General features: G+C 40.2%; 1 protein-coding gene across 4 annotated transcripts in view; it reads right to left on the bottom strand.

Moving 5' to 3' along the window:
• LOC134344379 (latent-transforming growth factor beta-binding protein 2-like) overlaps nt 1-26,536 on the bottom strand; it is a 510,939-nt gene that overhangs the window by 318,360 nt on the left and 166,043 nt on the right. For all 4 annotated transcript variants that reach the window (XM_063044071.1, XM_063044078.1, XM_063044088.1 and 1 more), the window contains one exon: nt 11,701-11,892. In XM_063044071.1, the coding sequence (XP_062900141.1) occupies nt 11,701-11,892 (192 nt within the window). The remainder of the gene's footprint in view (nt 1-11,700; nt 11,893-26,536) is intronic.

The following is a 26,536-nucleotide window of genomic DNA, read 5'->3' as shown; positions in this document are numbered from 1 at the left end:
AAATGAGGCCGTCAGAGCCAGGGAATTGTAAGTTACTGAGGAGACTGAGAACATGAGAATTGTCGTAGATGTCAGTGGGATGGGATTAAACCCAAGGGGGATAAAATAGATTTGAGGCATGCAGACAGGGGTTCTGTGGAGCAGGAGGAAACAGAGACAATGGGCCTACCCAGAGAATCAGGTTTGTGGATCTTGGGTAGGAGGTAGAAGCGAGCAGTGCAGGATAAGGAAACTAAGTTTAGTGGCAATGGATGGGAGTTTTTCAAGAGCTGATGAGTTCAGTGATGGTCTTGGAGACAGTATTCTGATGGTCCAGAATGGGGTCCTCTTCAAGGGAGGACTGAGAGTTGCCACCTGACCTCAACAAGGTAGAGGTCAGTCCACCATATCACAACAGCACCCCTTTAGTTTAGCGGTTTGATGGTAAGGTTGCGATTGGTGCAGGGAGAATGGAGGGCAGTGTATTCAGAGGGGATAAGGTTCGAAGAGGAGAGAAGATGATGGAATTGAGATGGTTGATGCCTCTTCAGCAATTCAAGATGAAAAGATCCAGAGCAGGCAGAGAACCAGAGTCAGGTGTCCAAGAAGAGGAGGAGGGTTAAAGATCAGAGAATGGGGCATCAGTAAGGGGTGTGGAATTCTTGCCAAAGAAGTGGGCTTAGAAACAAAGGCATTGGAAGAAGAGCTCAATGTCATGACAGGCATGGAACTCACAAGCTATACGACTCTATGAGTGTATGACAAGGCTAACAGGGCCATGTTTCCCTCCAAACTGCTTACCATCTTGACTTGGAAAAACATCATCTGACACAGTACAGATTCTTGAACCTCCCGTTCAATAACACGTCATTTGGTAGAATTGCAGCAGTTCCAAAGTGGCTCACCATCAATGGCAATTATAGGTATACAGCACAGAAATGGACCCTTCAAACCCACTGGTCTGTGCCAAATAAAGTGCCTAACTGAGCCAGTCGCACTTGAACTCATTTGGTCCATAAACTTCGAAGCCATTCCTATCACATACTTGTCCAACTGCCATTTAAAAGTTATTCTATACCTGCCTCAACCAGTTTCTCTGGCAGTTCATTTTCTATATGCACCACCTTTTGTGTTCTTATTAAATCCTGTGTAAATCTATGCCAATGAGTATTTGACTATGTTACCCTGGAAAAAGAAATGAGTGCATCCACTTTCCCTATGTTCCTCATAATGTTATATACGCTATAAGATGCAAGATTGTTTAATGTACTTTCTAGTACACAAATGGAAAGGAGAATGAAATATTTGTTACTCCATATCGAATGCAGCAAAGAACACAATAATAAAAATAACACAATAAATATAAATACATAAGGTAACATATATACTGATACATATCAGTAGCAGGTATAAAAAGAGCTGCACTTCAGTCAGGTCTGTGTTCAAGGTTTAATAAGTGGAGCTTCTAGGCAGTTTTCTCTGAGTTGGACAATCAACATCAGGGTGTGCGTAAAAAGAGCTAGCTTTCAATCAGAAAAGCGCTCAAAATTTTAAACTCAGAGCTTCATGGCAGTTTCTCTGAGTTGAGTAGTGACCAATCAGCAAAAGGGATTAATTAGAAAGGCCAATAAAAATAGCACAGGTGCAAGCAGTCTTTGAGATTGAGACCAACCTCCCCAGGGAAAGATCTGATATGCTATGTTATGCTAAAAATATCTAGGAGATGGAGCGCTCTTAAGTTGCTGCATTTTTATAACAGAGTGTGGGAGGAGGGAAGATTACCAAGTGCATGGAAAGAAGCAGTAATAATTCTAATAAGGAAACCTGGCAAGGATCCATCAAAACCCACTAGCTACAGACCAATAGCATTAACATCAAATATATGCAAGATAAAGGATGATAACAGAAATGTTACCATATGAGCTTGAGAAGAGGAGAATGCTGACAAATTATCAGAGTGGTGTTAGGAAGGGAAGGAATTCCATGGACTCAGTGATAAGGTTAGAGACTGAAATAAGAAAGGACCAGGCAAATAAAGAGTCAATAGTTGCTGTGTTTTTCTAACATAGAAAAAGCCTATGATATGATGTGGAAGGAAGGATCGTTAATTAAACGCACAAAATGGGGGTTGGTGGGAGAGTTTTTAATTGGATTAAAGATTTTTGTTTGGTAGAAAAATTTGAATTTGGATTGGATCAGAATTATCAAATCAGTACATAGTGGGAAATGGCACACCTCAAGGTAGTGTGATTAGCCCATTACTTTTCATCATTATGATCAATGACGTCTTCACAAGGGTACCAGTGGATATATGTAGGTCACTGTTTGTGGATGATGGGGCCTTGTGGAAAACAGGCAGGAACATGGACCATATAATTAGGAAACTACAAGGAGCAATTGATGAAGTGGTGGAGTGGGGTTATGATTCAGGATGTAGATTTTCAGTAGAAAAAAACCCAAACTGTATTTTTCACCAGGAAAAGAATTGAGGTAGGAAAGAAGTTAAGGATGTATGGGATTGAATTAGAAAGGGTTGGATCATTTACATTTTTGGGAGTTATATTTGATTCACGATTAACATGGGCAGACCATATCAGGAAAGTTGAGGAGAAATGTAAAAAAGTAATAAATGTGATGAGATGTTTGACTGGTAGGGAATGGGGAGCAAGTTGTTTAGCATTGAAGAGAATGTATGTGGCTTTCGTAAGATCTGTGTTGGACTATGGAAATATAGCATATGGATCAACAGCTAGGTCTCATATAAGGAAACTGGATGTGACTCAGGCTCAGGCTTTGAGAGTGTGCAGTGGGGCTTTTAAAATATCACCAGTATTAGCCCTACAGGTAGAAGTGGGAGTAATGCCTTTGGAACTATGAAGGATGCAATTGATGGAAAACTACGGGGCTAATTTGCAGGGGCACAATGATTCTCACCCTGCAAAAGGAGTGTTGCAGGAGTGCTGGGAAAATGGGAGGTTTCAGAGGGATAACTTTAGTCAGGTAGGGAATATTGCTAAAGAATGTGGAGTGTTTGATCTAAGAATAAGTGCTTCAGTGGTTTATCCAGTTGTAGCTCCATGGAAGATTGTATGGCCTGACATAGACTGGCAATTTTTAGAGGTAAGAAGGAAAGGAAAATATGAAATCGATTTGGTAAGTGCATTTGACTGTCATGTGATGGAAAAGTATAGTGATTATACTCAGATTTATACGGATGGTGCTAAGGAACCTGAAACAGGAGTGACGGGGTTTGGGATGGTTGCACCAGCAAAAGAAATTGGAATCAGCAGAAGAACATCTAATAAGTTAGGGGTGTATACAGTGGAGATGCTGGCAGTGTTGGTTGCGTTGCGATGGGCGGAGAAAGCTAGACAAGTCAAAGTGTTGATATGCTCAGATTCATTCTCAGTTCTAGCAAGTTTAAGGTCTTTTCACTCAAACAGTCGGCAAGATGTACTTTATGAAGTCCTTCAGTCAGTCACAAGAGTTGCAAATCAGGGAGGTCAGGTAAAATTTGTGGGTTCCAGCACATGTAGAGGTGAAGAGGAATGAGAGGGTGGATGAGTTGGCAAAGAGGGCGTTAAAGAAAGAAAATATAGAAATGCACATTAGTATCAGTAAAGCAGAGGTCAAGTGTGTAATCTGGGAAAAAAACAACCTAATGTGGCAAGAAAGATGGGGCAGTGAGGGGAAACGGGGGGCATTTATATCAAATACAAAAGAGTATTGCAGGTACTGGGTTCTGAGTTGGATGATCAGCCATGATCATACTGAATGGCGGTGCAGGCTCAAAGGGCCGAATGGCCTATTCCTGCACCTATTTTCTATGTTTCTATGATAGTGGATACAGAAGAGAGGACTGTGTGGACTAGGTTAAGGCTGGGGCACTGTGCGTTAAACAAAACATTGAAAATGATAGCGAAACACTAGACAGAATTGTGTGAGGAATGTCACGAAAAGGAGTCAGTAGAACATGTTGTTATGAGTTGCAGGAAGTATGGGGTACAGAGAGATGATGAGAATTAATCAAAGGGAATTGGGGGTGCCGGAATTCACATTAAAAGGGTTGCTGGGCATGGGTGAGACAGCACAGGTCAGGGTATTTTTAGCTTTCTTAAGGTATACAGGGTTTTTTTTTTATATAGGATATGATGGATAAGCAGGAATAGACTACTAGGATGGCCAAAGATGGGAGAATAAAGTGTAGGTTAGGGTATGTATGTGTGTGTGATTGGGTGAAGGGATTTAGAATGTAAGTCTATTGCATACTCCAGAGCAGAAGGTGGTGGTAATGCATCATAAAATTGGGTGCCAACCGCCGTAAAACAAGACGGAGAAGAAGCAACAGCAGCAGTTTTTGAGCAGCCATTTTTGTGAGTGTGCCAATGTTTAGAGAGGCTTAGGCAAGATCAGACTTGAATGAGGTTAACTGTCTGGTAAGGTACTCTCTTTCTATTCTTATTTGTTTATTCCTTGTCTGTTATGGCATAGAAGTTTAGTGAGAATGGCTCTAATGGCAGTGTTTTGTACTGAATGAGGGATGTGGAAAGTCTGGGAGACCTTGAAACACTTGGATAAACACATATGCACCAGGTGTACTGAGCTGCAGCTCCTAAGGGAATGTATCAAGGAACTGTAACTGGAGCTGCAGCACAATGACCTATGACTAATATGGAAGAAAGAGGAAGTGATAGACAAGAGCTACAGGGAGGTAGTCACCCCTAGATTGCAGGAGAGAGGGAACTGGATGAATGTCAGGAGAAGGAAGGGATATGCACAGCCAGTGTAGTGTACACCGGTGGCCATTGCCTTCAGTAATAAGTATACAAATTTCAATACTATTGAGGGTGATGACCAACCAGGAGATAGCCACAGTGACTGGGTTACTGGCCCTGAGTAAAGGTGCTGTGGCTCAGAAGAGCAGAGAGGTGAAGAGGACTGCAGTGTTGAAAGGAGATTCCCAAGTCAGAGAAACACAGATGAGGTTCTCTGAATGTGATAAGTACTCTATGATGGTATGTTGTCTCCCTGCTGCCAGATCAGGGATGTCTTGTATCTGGGCATAGCATTCAGAAGGGTGAGGGTGAGCAGCCAGAAGTTTTGGTGCATACTGGCACCAATGACATAGGTAGACGAGGTGAGGAAGTCATGAAAAAAGATCTTAGAGAGCTATGTAGAAAACTGAGAAACAGGATATCCAGGTTAGTAATCTTTTGGTTGCTGTCTGTGTCATGTGCCAATGAGGGGAAGAATAGGATAATTTGTTAGGTGAATGTGTGGCTGAGGAACTGGTGCAGGGAGCAGAGGTTCAGATTTATGGATCATTGGGATCTCTTCTGGGCAAGGTAAGACCTGTGCAAAAGGGATAGGTTACATCTGAACCAGAGGGAATCCCATATCTCTGTGAATAGGTTGGGTAGAGTTGTTTGGGAGGGTTTAAATTAATTTGGCAGGAGTATGGGAACTGGACTGATAGTACTGAAGGTGAGGTAGCTTGTTTACAAACAGAGGCAGTGTGTAGTGAGGAGAGGCTGTTGACAGGGCAAAATTGCAGTCAACACGAGGAACTGCAACATAAAGGTGGAGAAAATCAAAAAGGGTGAATAAAGGACTGGAGGTGTACATGAAAGAGTGCAGTATATAGAATAAAGTAGATGAATTTGTAGCACAGTTACAGATTGGCATGAATGCTGTTGTAGGTATCACTGAATCATGGCTGAAAGAATATTATAACCGGAGCTTGATGTCCAAGGATACACATTTTTCAAAAGGAAAGGCAGGAATACAGAGGGGTGGTGCTGCTCTGTTTAAAAAAAATGAAATCTAATCTTTAGAAAGAGGTGACATATGGTCGTAAGGTGTTGAATCATTGTCAATAGAGTTAAGAAACTGCAAGGGTAAAAAGACATTGATGGAAGTTGTATACAGACTCCCAAACCATAAGGATGTGGTATACAAATTACAATGAGAGGTAGAAAACGCATGCCAACAGGAGAATGTTACAATAGTCATGGGGATTTCATTATGCAGGTAGATTGGGGAAAATCAGGTTGGTGTTGGATTCAAAGAGAGGGACTTTCTGGAGTGTCTGCAAGATGGCTTTTTGGAGCAGCTCATGGCTGAGCCCACTAGAGGATCAGTCATTCTAGATTGGGTGTTGTGCAACAAATCAGAATTGATTAGAGAGCTTAAAGTAAAAGAACCCTAAGGGGTAAGTGATCATAAGGATGAGGTCTTGGGTTACTTGGAAACACATGACAAACTAGGCCATAGTCAGCATGGTTTCCTCAAGAGAAAATCTTGCCTGTTGGAATTCTTTGAAGAAATAACAAGCAGGATATACAAAGGAGAATCAGTTAACACTGTGTACTTGGATTTTCAGAAGGCCTTTCAGGTGCCACACGAGGCTGCTTAACAAGCTATTATAGAATTCATTACAGTATTACAGGAAAGATTCTAGCATGGATAAGGCAAATTGGCATGAAGCAAAGAGTGGGAATAAAGGAAACCTTTTCTGGCTGGCTGCCGGTGACTAATGGTGTTCTACAGAGGTCTGTGTTGGGGCCAATTCTTTTACCATTATATCTCAATGATTTGGATGATGGAATTGATGGCTTTGTTGCAAAGTTTGCAGACAATATGAAGGTAACTGGAGGGGCAAAGAAATGGTAGACGGAATGCAGTGTTGGGAAGTGTATAGTCATACACTTTGGTAGAAAAAATGAAAGAGTTAACCATTTTCTAAAAGGAGAGAAAATACAAAAAAAACTGAAGTTCAAAGGGACTTGGGAGTGCTTGTGCAAGATTCCCTAATTTGCTGGTCGATTCTGTGGTGAGGAAGGCAAATGCAATGTCAGCTGAAAGGATATGCTGAAACTGGAGAGGGTTCAAAGGAGGTTCACAAAAATGATTCCAGAATTGAATGTTTTGTCAAATGAAGAGTGTTTGATGGCTCTAGGCCTGCATTCACTAGAATTCAAAAGAATGAAGGTTGACCTCACTGAAACCTATTCAATGGTGAAAGACCTTGAGAGAGTGGATATGGTGAGGATGTTTCCTATGGTGGGAGAGTCTAAGACCAGAGGACACAGCTCCAGAAAAGAGGGGGGTCCTTTTAGAACAACGATGAGGAGGAGTTTCTCTAGCCGGAGTGAACCTGTGGAATACTTTGCCACAGGCAGGTGTGGAAGCCGTCTTTATGTATATTTAAAGCAGAAGTTGATAGATTCTTAATTGGTCAGGGCATGAATGGCGTGCCCTGATTGGGGCTGAGAGGAAAACTGGATCAGCCATGATGCAATGGAGGAACAGACTCGATGAGCCAAATGGCTTAATTCTGCTCCTATATCTTACGCTTTGGTGGAGTATAAGAAATGCAGGAGAACAAAATAAAAAGAAATCAGGAGGGCTAAAAGGCATGAGTTGCCTCAGCAGACAAGTGAAGAAAAATCCTGAAGACTTTTAAAGATATGTTAAGAGCAAAAGGATTACAAGGGACAAAATTGGTCCACTGAAGATCAGAATGGTAACCATGTGTAGGGCAAAACTGATGGAGGAAATGTTAAATGGATTTTTTGCATCTGAATTTACTCAGGAGACAGACACAGTCAAGAGTAGTGAGGTAAAACAGCATAGAGTTCATGGACCCTATACAGAATACAGAGAAGAAGGTCTTGAGGGAATTAAGGTGGATAATCCACAGGACCTGATGAGGTATTCCCTTAGACCCTGCGCGAGGCAAGTACAAAAACTGCATCGGCCCTAGCAGAGGTATTTAAATCATCCTTAGCGACAGGTGAGGTACTAGAGGATTAGAGGACGGCTAATGTTGTTCCACTGTTTAAGAAACGCGCTAAAAATAAACCAGAAAATTGTAATCTGGTGAGCCTAATGTTGATAGGACAAACCAAGGTAGGCCTTACACAGTGAATAGTAGTGCACCAAGAAATACTGTGCAAGGGATCTGAGAATATAAGCCCATAATTTGTTGAAAGTGACGTCACAGGTGGATAGCATCTTCAAGGAAGTTTTTGGCACATTGACTTCATAAAGCAAATTTATATAAGATGTTGGTGATGCCTATTTTTGATTATTGTGTGCAGTTTTGGACTTTTATCTACAGGAAAAATGCAAGTAAGGTTGAAAGAATACAGAAAAAATTTACAAGGATGTTGCTAAGAATGGAGGCCCTGAGTTGTAAGGAAAAATTGAATAGGTTATGACTTTAATCCTTAGAACATAGACTGAGGGAGGTTTGATAGAAATAGACAAAATTATGAGAGGTAAATGCAGACTTTTTCCACTGTGGTTGGGTGAAACTAGTACTATGGCTCTATAATCTCCCAACTTTTGCACTCAATGCCCTTAACTGGGGAAAGGCAGCATGCCAAAAGCCATCTTCACCACCCTGCTGAACGGTGACTCTTACTTGCCTGGAACCAGATTCAAATTTATTTATCTTGTGTACCAAAAACTCCATGAAATGCATCATTTTCATTAACAACCAACCTAAGGGTGTGTAGGGGGTAGTCCTCAACTGTTGCCACAGATTGCACTAGCATGCCCACAATATTTGGCAAAACAACACAAGCAGGAACAACAAAACAAACAACAGTAAAACAAGCCCCTATTCCACCCAGTCACACACAGACATATCTTTAACCCCAGGACAGACCACTTCTGGGACTCTAGTTCTTATCTCTGGACCTTCAAACTCACAGATATCAGGCCACCAACATCCAGTCCCTGGCCTGTCTCTAAGACATCAGGCCTCTGACTTCTGGAAAAGTAGATCTGGGGCTTCAACCATCTGCTTTGCCCTTCACACCTTGTTGACCTCTGAGTATCAACCCCAAGAACTTGCAGATCACAGAATTTCAACAATGTAGTTAAACTCCAAAGTCCTTCTGTTCAACAACACCCCTTGTGCAAGTCCCATCCTGATTTGACCTTCCAACATGCAACACCTTGCAATTACCCGAATGAAACCCTATTTGCCATTCCTAGGCCACTTACCTAGCTGATCAAGATTCCCTTGTAATTTTTGATAACCATCTTCACTGTCACTGATACTATTTTAGTAACATCTGAAAATTTACTGAACATGCCTTGTATATTCTCAACCAAACTGCTGATATAGATGACAGATAGCACCAGCCCCTGAGATACACCATGTAAGTTCAAGTTCATTGTCACTTCAACTGTATACATGTGTACCAGCAAATGAAACAAGACCAAGGTGCAACATGGGTCATATAACTCATACACAACGCATAAAGTAATATTACCACAAAAAAATTAACAAATAATAAAGTGAAGTGACATTGCAAGTTAAAAAGTAAACAATATAATGCTGTTGGCACTTCATATGTGGTGAGACCTGGGTGGTGGCAGGGAGTTCAGTAGTCTCATGGCCTGGGGAAGAAGCTGTTTCCCATCCCATCAGTTTTTGTCCAAATGCTTCAGTACCTTCCTGCCTGAGGTAAAGGTCAAAGAGATTGTTGGATGGATCATTGACAATGCTAGGGGCCCAGTGTACACAGTGCTCCTGCTCAAGTATCGTAGATGAGTGGAGGAGAGCATGAAGATCATCTCAGCAGTCCTCACAATCTTTTGCAGGGTCTTGCAGTCATATGCCTTGTAATTTCCATACCAGACAATGATGCAGCTGGTCAGGACACTCTTAATGGTACTCCTGTAAAAATTGGTTAGAATGGGGGAGGGGTGGTGCCTCATTCATCTCAATCTCCTCAGGAAATGGAGACATTGCTGCGCTTTCTTGACTAAAGAGGTGGTGTTGAGGGACTAGTTGAGATTTTTCATTATGTGCACTCCCAAAAACTTGGTGCTCCTAACTCTCCCCATGAAACAGCTGTTTATGTGTACTGAAGTGTGGTCAGCCTACACTTTCCTAAAGTCCATAATCGTACAACAGCAGAGTGAACAGCAATGGGCTGAGCACACAGACCTGTTGGGTGCCAGTGCTCACAATGATGGAGCTGGAGAGGTTACTGCCAACATAACTAATTATGGTCTTTCTATCAAGGAGTCCAAGATCCAATTACTGAGAGAGGTAGTGAGACCCAACAAGGACAGTTTACCCACCAGCTTCTGAGGGATGAACATATTAAGTGTCAATAAATAGCATTTCTGGCATATGAAGCACTATATTCCAGGTGGGGCAGAATGGAATGGAGTACAAAGACTATGGCATTATCAGTGTACTGATTTGAGCAATAAGTGAACCGGAAAGGGACCAGTGTAGCAGGAAGATGGGATTTAATGCAATCCATAACCTGACATTCAAAACACTTCATTATTGGTGAGGTCAGTGCCTCCATGGGCCTCCAGTTTGAGAGAAAAATCCTTTCACCATCACTCTCTGCTTCCTACTATCAAGCCAACTGTGTACTCAATGAGCCTCTTCTCCCTAGGTTCGATATAATTTAACCTTTCAGCGCAACTACTATATAGAACTGTATCAAAGGCCTGAAGTCCATATTATTCTTCCCTCATTGACCTTCTTGATCATATTATGAAGCAAATCAGCCTAGTTCGTAAGACACAAACCCATGCCGACTATCCCTAATTACACTCTACCTCTCCAAATACATATACATCTTATTGCTCAGAATCTTCTCCAGTAATTTACTGGTCTAGAGTTCCCAGGTTTTTCTTTGCAACCCTTCTTAAATAAAAGCACAGCATTCATTACCATGCAGCCTTCCAGGACTTCATCTGTGGCTAACGATGATGCAACTATCTCATACAGGGCCCCGCTTGTTTCTTTTCTAGCCCTTTAGAGTGTTCTTGAATATACCTGGTCAGGCCCCAGAGATTTGTCTGCTTCAAACATTTTTAAAATATACAGTGTCTTTTACTGTAATGTGGACTGTCCCTAAAACAACCCCACTAAATTTCCCCCATTCTGAAGATTTCATGTCATTCTTCACAGTGAAAAGAGAGGAGATGTATTCATTGAAGACTTTGTAGCTCCAAACATAGATGTCCGCTTTGTTCTTTGAGGGTCTCTATTCTCTCCTGAGTTACTCTTTTTTCCCTGAATATAGTCAAAATATCTTTGGATTCTTTTTAATCTAATTTGGTAAGGCTATCTCATTCCCCCACCCACTTTTTGTTTTCAAAATTAATAAGAACTCTCATTACTGGAACTGAGCATTGGTAGTTGACAATAAATACTGGCAATGGTCTGATCTCAAAAATTAATCTTAAAAATGAATCCAAAAATTCATACCTGCATGCATCTGAGTACGTACAACAAGCAAATTTTTTCAAGTGTTTTCTTGTGGAATAAATGAATGTGTAATCCTATGTATTTTACGTTTACATTGAAATATCAGTTGTGTTACTGCGCAGTTTTAAGAATTCCAGACTAGAAATCTGACACAAATGATGACACACACTTTTTCAAATTATCACCACATAAACATGAATGATTCATAGAAATGTAGAAAACCTACAGCACAATACAGGCCCTTTGGCCCACAATGCTGTGCCCAACATGTACGTACTTTCGAAATTACCTAGGGTTGCCCATTTTTCTAAGCTGCATGTGCCTATCCAGGAGTCTCTTAAAATACCCTATTGTATCCGCCTCCACCACCATCACCGGCAGCCCATTCCATGCATTCACCACTCTCTGCATTAAAAAAAACTTAACCCTAACATCTCCAACAAAGACAATTGAATGAAATTATTTACCTGGCTGATTAGAAAGAGGGAGAGTGTAAACAGACTGTGTGTTAGAAGAATCTGCACGTGATGTCTTTGCCACTGTCTGTTTTTCACGAGGTATCGGAAGATGGCAGAACTTCCCTGTTGAGTTTGATGGGCACCAGCACTTGTCCCTTCCAATGCAATATCCTCCATTCAAACATGGGATCTGGCAAAAATCTACAATACAATTAAGCTGGTAATTAATTACATGTGCTCAAACTCTAGGATCAAGAACAGGAATTTTATTACACATGATGAAACTCAAAAGATAATTGAAAGCAATTAATTTCCTTTATTTTGATTTGTACTTGATTTGTTAGATTATTACTTAATAACTATTATCAAATTTTCCACTCTTTATACAATTTACTATTTTTTATTTTTGCTAAGAGGTTCATTGTTCAGCCTTTCCCTTTTCTCAAACAAATAGTCTTTTGGTTAAAATATTGGAATTGGTTTATTGGTTTAACATGTACCAATATTCATACAAATCAAATCATTACAGTGATTTGAGGCAGTACCAGGTAAAACAGCACAGAACGCAGAATAAAATGCAACAGCTACAGAGAAAGTGCAGTACATATAGACAATAAGATGTATGCATACAATAAGGTAGATTGAGCTGAAGAGTTCATCTTATCAAAGGAACCACTCAATAGTCTTATAACAGTGGGGTAGAAGCTCTCCTTGATCCTGGTGATACATATTTTCAGGCTTTTGTATCTTTTGCCTGATGGGAGAGGGCAGAAGAGAGAATGTCTAGGGTGTGTGTGAAGCTTTGATTATGCTGGCTGATTTACTGAGACAACGAGGTATAGACGGAGACTAGGAGGAGAAGCTGAGATGTGCACAGCTGTATCGACACTTTATACACTTTTTTTTTGAAGTCACAGACAGAGCAGTTGCCATATCAAGCAGTAATAGATCCATTGTTTAGGAAAGGCTCAAAAAATAAGCCAGGAAAATATGTCAGTGAGTCTGACATCAGTAGTGGGCAAGTTATTGGAAGGTATTCCGAGGAACCAGATATATAAGCATTTGGATATTCAGGTACTGATTAGGAATAGACAACATAGTTTTGTGTGGTAGGTTGTGTCTAACCAATCTTACAGAGTTTTTCAAGGAAGTTACCAAGAAAGTTGATAAAGGAAAGGCAGGGGATATTGTCTACATGGACTTTAGTAAGGCCTTTGACAAGGTACACCTGGGACATTGGTCAAGAAGGTTCAGTCGCTTGGCATTCAGGATTTGGTAGTAAATTGGATTAGACACTGGTTTTGCAGGAGAGGCCAGAGAGTGGTAGCAGATGGTTCTTTCTGACTGGAAGCCTGGTACCAGTGGTGTGTTACAGGTGTGCTGGGTCCATTCTTATTCGTCTTCTATATCAACGACCTGAATGATAATGTAGCAAACTGGATTAGCAAATTTGTGGATTTCACCAAGGTTAGGGGCATAGTGAAGAGCAAGGAAGGCTATCAAAGCTTACAGCAGGATCTAGACTAGCTGGAAAAATGGGATGAGAAATGGCAGATGGAATTTAATGCAGAGAAGTGTGAGGTGTTACACTTTGAGAGGACAAACCTGGGTAGGATTTACATGGTGTGCAGTTTGGCACTGAGGAATGTGGCAGAGCAGAGGGATCTTGGAGTTCAGATCTATAATTCCTTGAAGGTGGCGTCACAAGTAGCTTGGGTCTTAAAGAGAGCTTTTGGCACATTAGACTTCAAAAATTAAAGTACTGAGTATAGGAGCTGGGATGTAATGCCAGAGATGTCAAAACAATGGTGAGGCCTAATTTGGAGTATTTTGTGCAGTTCTGGTCACCTACCTACAGGAGATAGAAACACAGAAAATCTTTAGCACAATACAGGCCCTTTGATCCACAAAGTTGTGCCGAACATGTCCCTACCTTAGAAATTACTAGGGTTACCCATAGCCCTCTATTTTTCTAAACTCCATGTACCTATCCAAAAGTCTCTTAAAAGACCCTATTGTATCCTTTTCCACCAACGTTGTTGGCAGTCCATTCCACGCACTCACCACTCTCTGCGTAAAACGCTTACCCCTGACATCTCCTCTGTACCTACTCCCAAGCACCTTAAACCTGTGCCCTCTTGTGGCAGCCATTTCAGCCTTGGGAAAAAGCCTCTGACTATCCACACGATGAATGCCTCCCATTATTTTGTACACCTCTGTCAGGTCACCTCTCATCCTCTGTTGCTCCAAGGAGAAAAGGCCAAAATATATTGATAATATTGAAAGAGTGCAGAGAAAATTTACCAGGATGTTGCCAGGACTTGAGTGCCTGAGTTGTAGGGAAAGATTGAATAACTTAGGACTTTATTCCCTGAAGCGTAGGAGAATGAGGGGTAATTTAAAAGAGGTACAGTATACAAAATTGAGGGTAAAATGCATGCAGGCCTTTTCCACTGAGGTTGAGTGAATCTAGAAATCATGGGTAAGGGGAATATGAGCAGGAACATCTTCACTCAGAGGATAGTGAGAGTTCGATTTCAACATTTAAGAGAAATTTGGGTAAGTACATTAATGGGAGGGTTATGGAGGTTTATGTTCCAGGTGTAGATTAATGGCACTAGGAAAATTAATAGTTTAGCATCTACTAAATGGGCTGAAGGAATTGTTTTTGTTCTATAGTGTTCTATGACACTATGACACATAGAAACATAGAAACATAGAAACATAGAAAATAGGTGCAGGAGTAGGCCATTCGGCCCTTCGAGCCTGCACCGCCATTTATTATGATCATGGCTGATCATCCAACTCAGAACCCAGCCTTCCCTCCATACCCCCTGACCCCTGTAGCCACAAGGGCCATATCTAACTTCCTTTTAAACATAGCTAATGAACTGGCCTCAACAGTTTGCTGTGGCAGAGAATTCCACAGATTCACCACTCTCTGTGTGAAGAAGTTTTTCCTAACCTCGGTCCTAAAAGGCTTCCCCTCTATCCTCAAACTGTGACCCCTCGTTCTAGACCTCCCCAACATCGGGAACAATCTTCCCGCATCTAGCCTGTCCAATCCCTTTAGGATCTTATACGTTTCAATCAGATCCCCCCTCAATCTTCTAAATTCCAACGAGTACAAGCCCAGTTCATCCAGTCTTTCTTCATATGAAAGACCTGCCATCCCAGGAATCAATCTGGTGAATCGCTTTAACGTCCTGAAGAAGTAGAGACATTGGTAAGCTTTCTTGGTTATGGTATCTATGTGGTTGGACCAGGATGGGTTATTGTTGATGTTAATTCCTAAGAACTTTTGCTCTCAACCCTATCAACCTCAGCACTGTTGATGTACTGTAGAAAGGAGCATGTGCACTGTCCCCTTGCTAAAGTCAAAATGACCAGCTGTTTTGTTTAGCTGGCATTGAGGGGAAAGATTGTTGTCACATTACCATGTTTCTAAGTTCTCTATCGCTTTCCTGTACTCTGACATATCACTATTTGAGACACAGCCCACTAAAGTGGTATCATCTGCGAAGATGCAGTTAGGGCAGAATCTGGTCATGCAGTCATGGGTATACAAGAAGTAGAGTAGGGGGTTGAGGATTCAACTTTGTGGCGTACCAGTGCTAAGAATAATTGTGATGGAGTTTTTGCTACCTAACCTTACTGATTGCAGTCTATTGGTCAGGAAGTCGAGGATCCACTTGCAGAGGGAAGTGTTGACTCCCAAGTCTTGGAGTTTGGGAATGAGTTTGCATGAATTTATAGTATTGAAAGCGGTGCTATCAATAACCATTACAGGTGTTTGGCTAAAACCCAAAAGCTTTATTGAGGATCAATGCTAACTGAATGACCTTTGCTCTCTTTTGAAGTGCAGGGATATATTCTTTTCTTTGCAATCTTTTTATTAATTTCAAAATATAAAATCAAAACATAGCAATAGTACAAGTAGTAGGAGATATATTGTTACACTTAAAAGAACTAATTGTAAAATCAAATAGTGTAAGTTAACGTAGCTCCCAATCATGTAGAACTGACAATGGATAATACAAATCAAAAAAAACTGAAAAAAAAATCATGGAAAAGAAAAAAAAACAAAACCAAAAAAAGAAACCCCATCCCCAATGAGAAACAAAATTAATCAACTAAACTAAAAGACTTGGGCAAAACTAACAACTTAAAAATGGAAAAGAAGAAAACCTTAGCGTCGACGACTCCATTCCCCTCCAACAACAGTACAGAGAGATAAAGCAAGTTTGGAAATGATCAAATTACATCAAATGAAAATGCTGAATGAATGGCCTCCAGGTTTTTTCAAACTTAATGGAAGGGTCATAAATTGCACTTCTAATTTTCTCCAAATTCAAACACACCATAGTTTGTGAAAACCAATGAAATACATTAGGAGGGTTAATCTCTTTCCAATTCAACAAAATGGACCTTCTAGCCATTAAAGTAAGAAATGCAATCATCCTTCGTGATGAAGAGGTTAAATTATTTAAGTCTATCGTTGGTAGTCCAAAGATAGCAGTAACTGGATGAGGTTGTAAGTCTATATTTAGGACCGTTGAAATAATATCAAAAATATCTTTCCAATATTTCTCTAACAAGGGACATGACCAAAACATGTGGGTTAAAGAAGCTGTCTCGAAATGACATCTGTCACATATTGGATTAATATAAGAGTAATAACGAGATAGTTTATCTTTGGACATATGAGCCCTGTGCACTACTTTAAACTGTATCAACCTATGCTTAGCACATACAGAGGATGAATGAAGAATTTTTTCCCATTTTTCAGTCGGCATATTAATCTCAAGTTCTCTTTCCCAGTCAGCTTTAATTTTATTAGAAGCATCAGGACATAAATTCATAATTATATTATATATAATTGCTACTACACTTTTCTGAGAGAGATTTAAATCTAAGATTTTTTCCAAAGTGTCCATTGGATAAGAGTGTGGAAAATTAGGGGAGACAGTGCAGGGATATATTCTAGGGCTGAACATTCTTGAATCGGCTTGATGTACAATCATTTTAGTCATAATTGCCACTGATAATAAACTCTCACTCCAAATGTCTTCAAAAATGCAAGTGGAAAGAAAAGGTACAAAAGTGCAACAAACAAGGGGAAAGGAGATGTTTACTTTAATTTTGTGTGGCTATACCATCTTTCCACAATCGTAAGAGTTAAGAAGCAAAGGGTACAATTTACATAATGTATAACTGTTCCATTTTCTTTTCCTAAGGTAGAGATGACATCATTATGTGTGAATGACAGCAGAAAAACAGTAGTCACACCAACATGTCTTAGTCAATTCCACAGGATAACAAAATTGTGATTTCAACTTCTAAGTATTAGAAAATAATATAAATGCAAAATTCTCTCTAATGTCTTAAGTTTTAAACATACATTTCACCTTGATATTATTAAGGTGAATAGGCTGCAGTCTTGGTATGTATCCAGTTTTAAGGAAAATCCACAAGGCCAGGGCTAAACAGCAGAAGAAATGTGCTGTAGATAAGTGAACTGAATTTTAGTCATAAACTAGAAAAAAAAATCCTTATTCAAACAATAAAGGCATCAAATTTGACTGAAATTATGAAATTAAGTTTGGAAAGATTAATTGCTAACTAGGCAGCTAGATGGAGCATTATCTTGGCATGGAATGCCTCAGTGAAATCATAATAGAAATAGAATCTCTAACACCTTTTAAAATGACAGAAATATTTTAATTCAAATTTTAATGGGGATAGTGAGTAGCAATGGATTATGTAAAAAATAAACACCAAGACAGTGAGGAAATGAGATATTTCTTATTTTAAAATAACAATACCTATGGTGTTCCAGTTTGTGATTAGCAACCAGCCTTCAGCTGTTTTATTTTATATTGTGGCTGATCAATGATTTCACATATCTTTTCTCCTTTTGTCTTGCTACTGTTCCCAAACAAAGATTTATAACCTGCACCATTAAAATCTGGTTTATTTTCTGACTAAATATCCCTTAGTCAAATTTTAAAATAAGTTTATCCTTTAACCTACTCTAAACTAGTGGTCCCAGTTAAGTACTCTCCTCTTGATTCAGTGTGAAAGTAGTATATGCAGTGCATGCTTAACATATGAAAGTAGATCTTAAATTATTTTTAAAATTTAAAAAAATACTAGAAATCATTAATCTGTTTTTATAATCATTTGAAAGATGGGTATGAATAATATTTATCATCCATGAGATGGAGGGTGATTGTGAGCCACCTGTATGCACCTCCAAAATCTTATATTAAAAAGCATTTCAGTATTAAGATATTTCAGGAAGTAACTTAGCAAAAATGATCCGCAATTATTTATACGGCAATTCAAATGTCTCCACATTTCAACACCCATGACCACAAGTATTCCTCCTGCCTTCACCCAACAGATTATTTCCCTATACCCCCGCCCCATCTCGACCCTATATTCCTGAATACAAGAACATAAGGTAGGAGTAAGCAGCCTGACTCTTTAAGCCTGCCCTATTATCAAAATGACAATGTTCAATCTGCTCCATGCTTCGTCTGTCATGTAGCCCTAAATCTGTTGTTCTTTAGAAATTTTATCTACTTAAGTATCTCCAATGATCCAGCCTCTACAAGTCTTTGGGATAGTGAACTACACCCTCTGCAAGAGACCATAAGACATAGCAGCAGAATTAGGCCAATTGGCCTATCGAGTCTACAACACCATTCAATCATGGCTGATCCTTTTTTTCCTCTTTCCTCCTAAACCGTATTTCCCTGCCTTCTCCTCTTAATCTTTGATACTATGTCCAATCAAGAAACTATCAACCTCTGCCTTAAATACACCCAACGACCTGGCCTCCACAGCTGCACGTAGCAACAAATTTCACAAATTCACCACCCTCCGACTAAAGAAATTTTTCCACATCTCTGTTTTGAAAGGGTGCCCTTCTATCCTGAGGCTGTGCCCTCTTGTCCTAGACTCTCCCACCATAGGAAACATCCTTTTCAAATCTACTCTCTCTAGGCCTTTCAAGATTCAAAAGGTTTCAGTGAGATCCACACCCGCCCCCCCCCACCATCCTTCTAAATTCCTGCGACTACAGACCCAGAGCCTTCAAATGTTCCTCATATGATAACATTTTCATTCCTGGAATCATCCTTGTGAACTTCCTCTGGACATTCTCCAATACCAGCAAGATAAAGGACCTAAAACTGTTCACAATACTTAAGGTGAGGCCTCACCAGTGCCTTATAAAGCCTCAGCATCATGACCCTGCTCTTGTATTCTAGACTTCTTGAAATGGAATGCTAACATTGCATTTGCCTTCCTCACTACCAACTCAACCTGCAAGTTAACCTTGTTCTGCACAAGGACTCCCAAGATCCTCTGCAACTCACATTTTTGGATTTTCTCCCCATTTAGAAAATATTCCGCACATTTATTTCTACACCAAAGTGTATGACCACGCATTTTCTAACATTGTATTCCATTTGCCACTTTCTTGCCGATTCTCTTACTCTAAGTCCTCTGCATTCTACCTGTTTCCTCAACACAACCTGCCCCTCCACCAATCTTCGTAACATCTGCAACCTTGGCAACGAAGTCTTCTATTTTATCATCTAAATCATTGATATACAGCATAACAAGCAGTCCAAAACCAAACCCTGCGGAACACCACTAGTCACTGGCAGCCGACCAGATGAGGATCCTTTTATTCCCATTTACTGTCTCCTACCAATCAGCCAATGCTCTAACCATGTAAGTAAATTTCCTGTTATACCATGGGCTCTTAACTTGGTAAGCAGCCTCATGTGTGGCAATTTGTCAAAGGCCTTCTGAAAATCCAAATATACAGCATCCACTGCATCCCCTTTATCTATCCTACTTATAATCTCCTCTGAAGAATTCCAACAGGTTCGTCTACAAGATTTTCCCTCAAAGAAATCATGCTGACTTTGTCCTATCTTGTCCTATATCACCAAGTACTCCACAACCTCATCTTTAACAATTGACTCCAACATCTTCCCAACCACCGAGGTCTATAATTTCCTTTCAGCTGTTTTCCTCCTTTCTTAAGAGTGGAGTGACATTTGCAATGTTCCAGTCCTCTGGCACCATGCCAGATTCCAATGATTTTTGAATTTTAGATGGCTATCTCTTAATGTTCTAACTATATCCATTCCTCCAAGAGTCTCCAACTGATGGAAACTAATCAATATACACTGTCAGGGTCTTGTATGTTTCAATAAGGCCACTCATCAGTTTTTTTCTACACTCCAAAAAAAAAATCAACGTAATATTTTTAGCTGCTCATGACAGCACAAGCCTTTCATCTTGGTGATTAGAGTAGTGGATTACTTTGTGTATTTTTTCTTAAATAAGGAGGGGCTAATCTGTGTAGTACACAAGGGACCAGCTGTTTTCCAACATTCTTGCAATAAAGACTAATGTGCCATTTGCCTTCCTAACCAATTGTTGTAGCTACCTGCTAAGCTATTACATATTCTGCACAAGAATGCCAAGATGCTCTGTACTGCAATTTTCTGTAATCCTTCTCCATCTTAATTCTTCTGTTAAATTCCTCTTACCAATGTGCATTACTTTCATACTTCAACTCCACTTGTCAAATTTCACCCACTCATTCAACCTAAGTTCTGTTGCTGAATCCAGCATTCTCTTCACATACCCCCCCCATCTATTTTCCCATCAATGGCAAACTTGAATACTTTCCACTCTGCCCCCTTCTCCAGGCAATTAACATAAATCACAAACAATTGAGGATCTGAGGCACTCCACTATGACGTCCATCTAGCCTGACAAAGATCTGTTTATTCAATCTCTCTAGTATATGGAACAACTACTCTTCAATCCTAGGTAACACACTTCCCCAGTAACATGATTTTTTTGTTTCTATATCTTATGCACCAGCTTCTATTATTTGGTAAATTATTATTGCACATTATTGGGAAATTATTGTGTATTATTCTGTACTTATTCCGCTACAACACAAAGTTCCTAAGGTACCACCTTCCAGACCCACGTCGACTACCATCTAGAAGGATGAGAATAGTAGATACCTGGGAACACCACCACTTGGAAATCCCCCTTCAAATCACTCACCATTCCTTCATTGTCGCTGGGTCAAAAGCATGAAGCAAGTGCTTCCTAACAGCACTGTGGGTGTACCTACACCTCGGGGACTGCAGCAGTTCAAGAAGGCAGCTCATCACCACCTTCTGAAGGGCAACTAGAGATTGGCAATAAATGCTGGCTTAGCTGGCGATGCCCACATCCACAAATGAATAAAAAAAAATTAGTTAAGCATGCACTGTTAAGTGTGTTTTTAAACATTGCTGCTGTAATGAAAGAATTTCCCACAGGATCAATATAGTATTTATTTTTATTATTGTTATTATAGAACTTTTACAAATGTCATCTGGAAATCCAAAGAAACTACATCTACATATTCCCCTCTGCTAAGACCATCTGATCCTGGATCACCTTCCTTCCTTGAACCTCTTTCAGCTAGCTCTCTCCCCAACTTTCTTAGTTCCCAAACTTTTTTCTCCCCCCATTCCCTGTGCTTGCATACCATCCTCCATCTTTCTTGCCTCTATGCCTATCCATGCTCCAACCAAATATCCACATCCAGCTCATAATGTGGAAAATCATTCAGAAAACAAAAACATAACAATTTAATTACCATCCGAAAAATCTACTAACAATCAGAGATGAATGAATATAGGATATAAAATATAGGAAAACAGGATTATAAAGCATACTTGCTCACCCTCACAGAGGCCCTATTAGCTTTTTGCCCAAGTGACTCAGCTATTACCCTATCAAATTCCGATTTTGAATATCAAAATCTACAAATTCAGTAGGTGCACAGGAACAACATGACATGTCCATTTCTAAGTCCTCATTTTGAACTGTTTAGTCATTGTATCATTAAGTTGGACTTAAATTGTGGAATTTCCTACCTCACACTGGATTATCCCATGCTGGAATAACCCAAGCCAGAAAGCAAATGTGAAACAAAGAAGTAGTAAAGTAAATTATCTTGACCGTCTCCGTGGAAATAGGGATGGGTAATAAATGCTGGCCTTGCTAGGACGTCACACAACCCAAAACAATATATTAATTAAAGGGCACAGCATCTGGATTCCATTAACTAGAGTGATACAACATAGAAGCAGGTCCTTCAGCTCAAGTCCACACCAACTATCAACCATCCATTTATACTCATCCCACATTAATCCCATTTTATTTCACCACATTCTGTTCAACTCCCCCTCAGATTTTGCCACTCTCCAACACACATGTAAATAATATTGGCTAATCAACCTACCAACCTGAACTTCTTTGGGATGTGGGATTTTAACCAAGTGCACCCAGGATAAATCCATGCAGTCACAGGGACCAAACATTGGCTTTGTGGGAGAAGCCAGAGAGTGATTGCCGAGGGTTGCCTCTCTCACAGGAGGTGGGTGACTAGTGGTGTGACACAGGGATCAATGCTGGGTCCTTTGCTGCTTGTCCCTATACCAATGATCAGGATGATGTGGTTAACTGATTTAGCAAATTTGTGGATGACACAAAGATTGGGGGGGTGGAGTGGACAGTGGGGAAGGTTATCATGGCTCGCAGAGAGATCTGTTTCAGCTGGAAAAATGGGCTGAAAAAAGGCAGGTAGAATTCAATACAGACAAGTGTGAGGCTTTGCACTTTGGTAGGACCAACCAGGTTAGGTCTTACACAGTGAACGGTAGAGCACTGAGAAGTGTGGTGGATCAAAAGGCTCTGGGAATACAGGCCTATAATTTGTTGAAAGTAGCATTACAGGTAGATAGGGTCATAAATAAAGCTAGTGACAGTTGGCCTTCATAAATCAATGTACTGAGTACAGGAGTTGGGAAGTTGTTGGTGAAGCCTAATTTGGAGTATTATGTGCAGTTTTGGTCGACTACCTACAGGAAAGATGTAAACAAGGTTGAAAAAGTGCAGAGAATTTCACAAAATTTACAACTACCAGCACCTTGACCATAGCCCTCCATATCCCTAATATTCATGTACCTATCCATAAATATTGAAATTGAGCCCTCATGGACTACTTGTGCTGCCAGCTCATTCCACACTCTCACGGCCCTCTAAGTGAAGATATTTCCCCTCATGTTCCCCTTAAACTTTTCACAGTTCACTCTTAACCCATGACTTCTGGTTGTCGTCCCACTCAACCTCAGTGGAAAAAGTCTGCTTACATTTACACTATCTATAGCTCTCATAATTTTTCATAACTTTGTTAATCTCCTCTCAGTCTTCTACATTCTAAAGAGTACGGTCCCAACCTCTTCAGTTTTTCCTTATAAACTCAGATCCTCCAGACCTAGCAACATCCTTGTAAATTTTCTCAGTACTTGTTGAACCTTGTTTACATCTTTTCTCTAGGTAACTGATGGAAACTGCATGGAGTACTCCAAATTAGGCCTTACCAATGTCTTATTCAACTTCATCATGACATCCCATTTTCTGTACTCAGTACATTGATTTATGAAGGCCAATGTGCCAAAAGCTTTCTTTATAAACCTATCTACCTGTCACACCACTTTCAATGCATTATGTAATATATTCCCAGATCCCTTTGTTCTAACAAACTCCTCAGTACCTTACTGTACACTGTGTAAGACCTACAAGTGAACCTTCCTCTCTGTCCACTATATCCCTAATCTTGGTGTTATCCACAAATTTGCTGATCCTGTTAACCACATTATCATCCAGATCATTGATATAAATGACAAACAACAAATGACAACAACACTAATCCCTGTGGCACAACACTACTCACAGGCCTCCAGTCAGAGAGACAACCATCCTCTACTACTACTCTCTGGCTTCTCCCACAAACCCAATGTCCAATCCAATTCACTACCTCATCCTGAATGCCAAGCAAATGAACCTGCCTCCCATGTGGGATCTTGTCAAATGCCTCACTAAAATTTACATAAGCAACATCCACTGCCTTGCCTTCATCCACTTTAGTGGTAATTTCCTCAAAAAACTCTATTAGATTGGTTAGACATGACCTACCACACACGAAGCTAAGCTGACTATCCTTAATCAGTCCATGTCTATCCAAATACTTATATACCCAGTTCCTCAGAATACCTTCTAATAACTTTCCCACAATTGATGTCAGACACACTGGCCTATAATTTCCTGGTTTCTGTTTAGAGCCCCTTTTAAACAGCAGAATAACATTGGCTATCCCCCAATCCTCTGGTACCTCACTTGTTTTCAATATCTCTACTTGGGCCCTGGCAATTTCTGTACTTGCCTCCCATAGAGTCCAAGGAAACACCTTGTCAGGCCTTGGGGATTTATCCACCTTGATTTGCTCAGGGTAGCAAACACCACCACCTCTAATCTGTACAGGCTCCATGAAGTTGATGCCATGTGCTCTATGTCCATAGACTCTGTCCGTCTTCCAAGTAAATAAAATGGAAAGAATGCATTTAAGATCTCTTCCATCTATTTTGGCTCCGCACAAGGATTACCATTCTGGTCTTCCGGAAGACCAATTTTGTCCCTAGCAATCCTTTTGCTCGTGACATATCTGTGAAATCTCTTGGGATTCTTCTTCACATTGTCTGCTAGAGCAACTTTATCCCTTCTTTTAGTCTTCCTGATCTTAAGTGTTCTCTTGAATTTCTTGTACTCCATACACATCTCATTTGTTCCTCCTTGCCTATACCTGCTGTGCACCTCTTAAACAGGATCTCAATATCTTGTTATGTTTAGCTTTTATTCTGACAGGCACATATAAGCTTTGTACTCTCAACTTTATTCTTGAAGTCCTCCCACTATCCAAGTACACAAAAAAAAGCCTGTTTCAATCCACACTTGGCAGTTCATTTCTGATACCATCGAAATTGGCCTTTCTCCAATTTAGAATCTCAACATGCAGAGCAGACTTATCTCTTTGCGTATTTATTTTGAAACTAGTGGCATTGTGGTTATTGGATGCAAAGTGTTCCCCTACACAAACTTCTGTCACCTGCCCTGTCTCATTCCCTAATAGCAGATCCAGTATTATGTGCTCTCTCACTGGGACTTCTACTACTGATGAAAGGAACTTCCCTACACACATTTGACAAACACTATCCTATCTAGTTCCTCTAATTCCCTTCTACTGTTGGGTGGTCTGTAATAAGAGCCCCATTAATGTGGTCATATGTTTCTTATTTTTCAGTTCCACCCATAACAGCTCACCGTCGAGTCCTCCAGTCAACCTGAGTAAGCGTTACTATAACATTTTCCCTGACCAGTAACACCACCCCTCATTCTTTAATCCCTCCTGCTCTGTCATGTCTAAAACAACAGAACACCAGAATATTGAGCTGCCATTCCTGCCCCTCCCGCCCCTCCCGCAAACAAGTCTGAGTAATGGCTACAACATCATAATTCCAGGGATAGATAAGATAGAGGCAGAAAAGTTGTTTCCACTGGTAGGTGAGACTAGGACTGGGGGACGTAGCCTCAAGATTCGGGGGAGTAGAATTAGGATGGAGATGAGGAGGAACTGCTTTTCTCAGAGCGGTGAATCTTTGGAATTCTCTGCCAGTGAAGCAGTGGAGGCTACCTCAGTAAATATATTTGAGAAGGTTGAATAGATTTTTGCATAGTAGGGGAATGAAGGGTTCTGGGGAAAAGGCAGGTAGGTGGAGATGAGTCCATGGCCAGATCAACTATGATCTTATTGAATGGCACAGCAGGCTCAGTGGGCCAGATGGCCTACTCCTGCTCCTATTTCTTGTGTTCTTACATACCTCACTTGGAGTAATAATGATCATGTTATTTCCTTTTTATTTATATAAGCTTCTTCTCATTGCTAACCGAATTATTTTGCAACACTTACATTAAACATATATAACAGAGTATGCGTCTGGTCTTCTGCTGCTGCAGCTCACCCACTTCAAGGTTCGGCATGTTCTGTGCTCAGATGTTCTTTTGTGTACACCACTGTTTAAAAAGTCTGCTTGAACCAATCGAGCCATTCTCCTTTGACCTCTCTCATTGACAAGGTGTATTCACCCAGAGAACTGCTACTCTATTGGTGTTTTGGTCTTCAGACTATTCTCTATGTACACTAGAGAGTAGTGTGCATGAAAATCCCAGATCAGCAGTTTGCTGAGATATGAAAAACAACCCAACTGACACAGCAATCATTTCACAGTCAGTCACTTAGGAAACATTTTTAATCTGAAGAACTGAACCTCTTGACCATGTCTGCATGATTTTATGCATTGAGTTGCTGCCTCATGATTGGCTGATTAGACAAGTGCATTAACATACAAGTGTGCCTAATAAACTGGCCACTGAGTGTACATGAAAACTATCAATGTTTGTCACTTACAATTAATAATGTTACAAATGGCTAAGTTGAGCCATTAGGAAATATGTTCAACCAAATTATTTGTGAATGTTCTTCAATACCATAATTCTGAAGCAGTTAACTAAACTTGTTCACATATTCAGTTTGCACAATTAATAAAGTGATCTGCCAAGAATCTACTGCACCAGTTGTTCTTGACTCCCACCCAAGATGGATTTATAACATTAGGGATGTAACTTTAGTGATACTTAAAACTTTAATAGCACTCCATTACTCTAATTTTCAGACACAATGAACTTCTAGCCGTCTAGCATCTAATGCTTAAAACAACCTGGCAAACCAGAAAAAGATGTCTGAAATTACAACATAAAATTCCACAAGGAAATGAAAATGATAATGCAGTGTTGAAAAATAATGCAGACTACACTGGTGTGCCAAGAAATTAAATTGTATGGTATTGTTTCT

This window comes from Mobula hypostoma, chromosome 1, assembly GCF_963921235.1.
Source record: "Mobula hypostoma chromosome 1, sMobHyp1.1, whole genome shotgun sequence".
Lineage (NCBI taxonomy): Eukaryota > Metazoa > Chordata > Chondrichthyes > Myliobatiformes > Myliobatidae > Mobula > Mobula hypostoma.
The sequence above is the reverse complement of the archived record's forward strand: the minus strand, read 5'-3'. Positions and strand labels throughout refer to the sequence as shown.